At 39.8% G+C, this 5476-nt stretch overlaps 1 protein-coding gene across 1 annotated transcript; it reads left to right on the forward strand.

Annotated features, from left to right (window-relative positions):
• Nucleotides 1–649: 649 nt before the first annotated feature.
• LOC104964258 (palmitoyltransferase ZDHHC2-like) lies at nucleotides 650–3499 on the forward strand (the record flags this gene model as incomplete). The annotated part of the gene is made up of 3 exons (XM_010793000.1): nucleotides 650–824; nucleotides 1550–1682; nucleotides 2180–3499. Coding segments are annotated over 3 exons (439 nt in total), but the record flags the coding sequence as incomplete, so codon positions are not given.
• Nucleotides 3500–5476: the final 1977 nt, after the last annotated feature.

Below are 5476 nucleotides of genomic sequence, written 5' to 3' on the forward strand. Positions count from 1 at the left end.
CTTAAATATCTGCCACAACATAAGTAACCGGATCAAGTAACATTACGTACAGTCCGCTGCACTGTGAGTGCAGACTTCGATGTGTCCCATTATCATTCATATCACATCATAATGTATCATATATTTCCTTATCTGTGTCAGCTTCTTGAGCCCGAATGGTCTCAACCATATTGCATCAGTAACGTGCACTTGTTGTTACAGCAGGATCAGTTTGTGTGCTGTGGACACGACCCGTATATTTCCGCAAGCCGTGTTCTCAACATTTAGCATTTTGCTTATTATTTAATTTAATTTGCTTACTTCAACATACTTTTTCATGGTGGGGCTAAGGTGGGGCTAAGCCATTTCTTGGTATGGCTGTAGCCTACCCCAGCCATACCCTGCCGCCGTCACTGCGGGTAACTCAAACATATCCAGGGTATGTTGAACTGGATTCGTAATACAGGCCTCTGGTCACCTTATTCACAAACTAATTGGAGGTTTATTAAAAAGTTTGGCCAAAAAAATCTGATGGATTTATCTGTTATGTCTCAGAAAGAGCTTCAAATAGCATTCAAATACAAATAGGTGCATATCCACAAAACCCCTAAAACCCTGTCACCAATATTTACCGTTCTTCTGTTTTTAACTCATTATCAACATTCAGCAGACTTGATGTACTAGTGATAACATTTCCCTTCTCTTACCTCCATCCTCGCTGCAGGGTGAACAACTGTGTGGGGTTCGCCAACTACAAGTTCTTCATGCTGTTCTTGGCATATTCGCTCCTCTACTGCCTTTTTATAACCGCCACAGATCTTCAGTACTTCATCAAGTTTTGGCTGGTAAGTCTGGCAATACTACCACAACACAAAAGTGTTAGCACAAAATATGTCAAATCAAATCTGAATAAATCTGAAAGCATTCTATGTTGAATATGTTTATGCTATTGATTTCTTTTAACAAGGCTGGAGGTAGAGCACATTTCCGTCTGAGAGAGTATCGGGTATGGATCAACTAGTTAGTGGCACTGAAATAGAAACAGTTTAAAGGAATAATTCAACCACAAAATAACAAATTGTATATTGGTTACTCCCTCACTGTTACCTTGAAATAAAAGTTGTTTTACATGAATCCATGGTGAACAAAGAATACAAAAACTGAGACAAATCGTGATGGAAGTAAGTAAATGCAAATTAATACAAATCCAAGACTCAGCTGCCCAATCGCATGCTAACTACTTCCAAAACACATGTGTTTTCGCTAAAACAGGAAAGCATGTAACCCATTTTTTGGAAATGTCCAAAATGATAAGGCTTTATAGTAATTGCCTTTGATATGTTGTGTCATTTACCTTCACCGTTTTTGAATGTGTTCACCGTACAGGCATTGAAGTTTCCTTAAATTATTCAATGTAACATGGGGAGATTCATTTAACAAAAAAATAATGTTAGAGGTGAAGTATTCCTTTAATAAGCTCCTCAAGAACACCAGTAGAGTAGAAATCCCTTAGGTCCCACAGCCTCAAAGTGTCTGCTCTGTTGATGTTTTGGCTGTTACTCCCCCTCAGAACGGCCTCCCAGACACTCAAGCTAAGTTCCACATCCTGTTCCTCTTCTTCTCGGCCTCCACGTTCTCCGTCAGCCTGGCTTCTCTTCTGACCTACCACTGCTGGCTCGTCTGCAAGAACAGATCCACTCTGGGTAGGTGCTTCCTGCCTGCATCTGTGCTGTAATTATACGGCGTCTGTTTACTCTGTGTATCTGCTTTGTCTTTGCTCTGATGAAGATGGACGTCTTGTTGTGTTTTCCTCTCAGTCAGTCTCCATCCTTATCAGTCATTTGATGAGCCTGTGTTATCAAACAGCAGTTTCTCATTATGTGTGCACAGTGGCACTTTGTCCGTGTGTTTTGGAGATTGGATTATCCAGTGGAGTATGTTACAGTGTAATGCAAAGACACATGGCTCTGAGCAGTAAGCAGCTTAGTAACAGACACTGATATGGAGAGTCACACATGGTGGCACAGCGTCAGTTCTGTAAAACAAAGACACTTTCATTCACAGTTTGTTGCAGCCATTCAGCAGTTCATGAGTTTTCTGAATGAGCTCCTGCTAATAGTCTATATAAAGACTGAGAGGGAGTGCTGAATTAACCTATCTCCGTGTCAGACTCACTTTTCTCCTCCCTGTGTCCTCTCAGAGGCAGTACGTTCTCCGGTGTTTCGCCACGGCACCGATAAGAACGGCTTCAGTCTGGGCTTGAGTAAGAACTTCCGCCAGGTCTTTGGGGATGAAGTGAAGTACTGGCCAATTCCTATTTTCTCCGGGTAAGGTCCAATGGGCATTATATAAATAAAATGATATTCACAAAAAAACACCATAAGATTGAAGGAGATAGTTAGGATTATTTGGGGTAGGATTGTATTAGTTACCTATCCATAGTCAGTGTATTACGTGCAGTAGATGACAGTTTGGAGAAACGGACAGAAGTACCAGCACATTATAGTCTGCTATATTTACAATATTTACATATCTTTACCTTTCTGTCAGACCTTTTCTGACGGGGGACAGAAGCTGTTTTCTTTACTCCTTTTAAAGTCCTGCTTCCCCCATTCAAAGCAGCGCATTGCTTTACTACCTTCTGGTACTTTACTCCATTTCTGCTAACTGGCATTCTTACTGCCATCTGCTGTAGGTAATACTATGACTATGGATAAGCACCTCAAACAACCCCACTGATCCATCCCTTTAAGGAGGGTAAGCCAAATAAATCTGAAGCACGTGTTAATTATTTATAACTTATTTTGGAAGGTTGTTTGATAGTTAACTAAACCTGATGACTGACAAGTCTTGAGTCTGGACTGAAGGACAAGCCGGTCCAAAACGGCAAGAACCATTACTCCATGCAACTGTAGACAGTGTCAGTAAAACTGTTAAGCACATTATGTGGATATGAAAAGTTTATGAGTTATGTTATAATGCAAATTCAGTCTAGCATCACTATGCACAGCACTGGTACACATTGACTTTAGAGAAGTGTTGAACAAGGGGAGTCTTCAGCTCGGGGATCAGAGAGTGCTGTCACTTAGTCTGAAACAAAATGGTTCAAAAGAGGGAAAAGTCTCAGAGGAGACGTGTGAGCATTAGCTCCAGTAAACAACAACAACACCGCTGTGAATTCATGCTGAAGCTCCAGCTTTGACGATATCGCTAATTTATTCTGCCCGAGTGAATACTATTTCACATTTACAGCTTTTTGGCATTTGATGTCCAAACATTATCCCCTAATATAATTCCTAATAATTCATCTATAAAACTAAATATGTTGTTGTGAAGAACACATCAGATCCATAGACTGTATATATAATGGACGTAGTGTCTGTGACGTCACCCATACGTAGGTTTCTGCAGAGTTGCTGAGAAACCCCTAGTAGGTGGCAGTCGCGAGCCGTGACTTTTATACCTAGGTCCTCTGACCTACCCCTTCCATAGAAAAAAGAAGAGTTATTACATCACAGCGTATACTTCAGCGGAATATCAAAACTACGGCCCGGGGTGCAAAACGCATCAATGACAGCGACCCTCTACCACACAAAACAACACCATTTATATTAACACCTATCATGACAGGGCACCCACAGCCAAGTAACAATTAAAAATGAATTAAGTCGGCACGGCGGCCCACATTGAAAATGACTTAGGCCTACCTTTGATGATCAAATCACTTAAACACAAAGTCCATCCTCCTGTCCTTTTGGATGAAGCACTTGCGGGTCATTCAGCTGATTCTTTGCCACTCCAGTTTATCATTGTAACTCAATCTTGAAAATGACTCGGTTAATAATTTCGCAACGATGTCATCACTATCACTGACATGAGCCATCATGAATAAACTTATGCTAATCATAAATCTATAAATCTTTCGATCATAAATCTATCGATCATAAATCTATCGATTAGATTTAAGATTCGAAAATAATAAAAGTAGGGTAGACATATGTGGATATTATCCGGCTGAACAAAACGTGCATTTATCTAACATGTTCGTTTTCCACAGACCTTATTTCAAGCTATTTTCCAAAATCCTATGGAGAAATCCCATTGCTTTCTGTCGAGGGAATCCGAGCGCGGCTTACTTCCGGGTTTAAGGACGCGTCACTTCACCACTTGCATGCATAGACCTCACAGCGGGCGGAACTTGTCATAAATTCCGCGAAAATAAAGCCCGCCCATTTAGAGGGAAGATATGATTGGTCAATTGTACTGTCATTTGACATTACTCTCTCATTGAGTTACTATAGCGGGCCCTCTGTGAATCTACAGAGGGACCAACAAGCCCTCCCGTCTTCACAGTAACTCGCAGAGACGGCATTTAACCCTTCACATTCCAACAGAAACTTAACAGGCAGATTCGAAGGATTTATTTCTTTGGAAATGTTATTTTAAATACAATTTTAAATCAAGTTATTTTGGTAAAACTAATGACATTTTTTTTTAATGTTTTCAAATAATATTTTTTAGAATATCTTGACTTAGGCCCTCACAGAGGGCCTAGAGGGCCCTGACAGCTCGCCACTGTAATTGAACTAGTGTAAATACAATAGTGAGCATTTTGGCTTTCACTAGTTTATCTAGTGAACACTTTTGGCCTCACTAGTTAACCAGCAATGTTAAAAGACACCAAAAGTAGTGTGAGGTTAGTGACGAGTATGAATGTCACTAGTTCAACTACATTACATTACATTTGGCTGACGCTTATATCCAAAGTGTCTTACAATAAGTGCAATAAACCATGAGGATTCAAACTCAGAACAACAAGGAAAGTGCTGACACATTCACTAGTTAAACTCTGTTCTACTTTATTAACTATTGCTACTAGAATTTGTTTAGCCTCATTCGTTTTTAGTAAGGTAAAAATGGCTAAACATGTAAGTAGTTTACATTTTGCATAACTAGTTGACATGTTTTAGAAAGTGTGTTAAACTAGTCAATTAGTAAAATCAGGACACTCCCTCTAGTTACTTGTGAACTCTACTGCCTCCACTCGTACAACGAATGGAGGCAAATGCTGTTATGCTTAATCAGGTTTACTTATTTCTGCATGTTGCTTGCTGTATTGTGTATCATTCTCTTGCACTATTTTATTTGTATTTCTTTTGCACACTTTCTTTTGTTAATGGGCTTTGTTTCTAATGTTTTAAAAGTGAAAAGAAAAACGTATTTTGGAAAAGTCCAAAGGTTTTGAAATGTGTCCAACCCCAAGCAGTCATATTTAAAGCCTACATTTTACTTGCCACTCAATGTCAACTTTCAATCCCTGACAGTTTGCCCTCCATCCTTTTTGTTCAAATGCTAAAAACTCTATAATGAGATCACATGTGAACCTCAGATCTGATGAAGGCGTGTGATGAATTTGCACATTGTCTGAGAGAGAAAATGGAATATAACAATGCTTTGTCTGGAGCGCAGAGGGGTAAAGCCTGAGGTAGGTGTGTGT

This window comes from Notothenia coriiceps, unplaced genomic scaffold (genome assembly GCF_000735185.1).
Source record: "Notothenia coriiceps isolate Sejong01 unplaced genomic scaffold, NC01 NC01_scaffold00036942, whole genome shotgun sequence".
Taxonomy (NCBI): domain Eukaryota; kingdom Metazoa; phylum Chordata; class Actinopteri; order Perciformes; family Nototheniidae; genus Notothenia; species Notothenia coriiceps.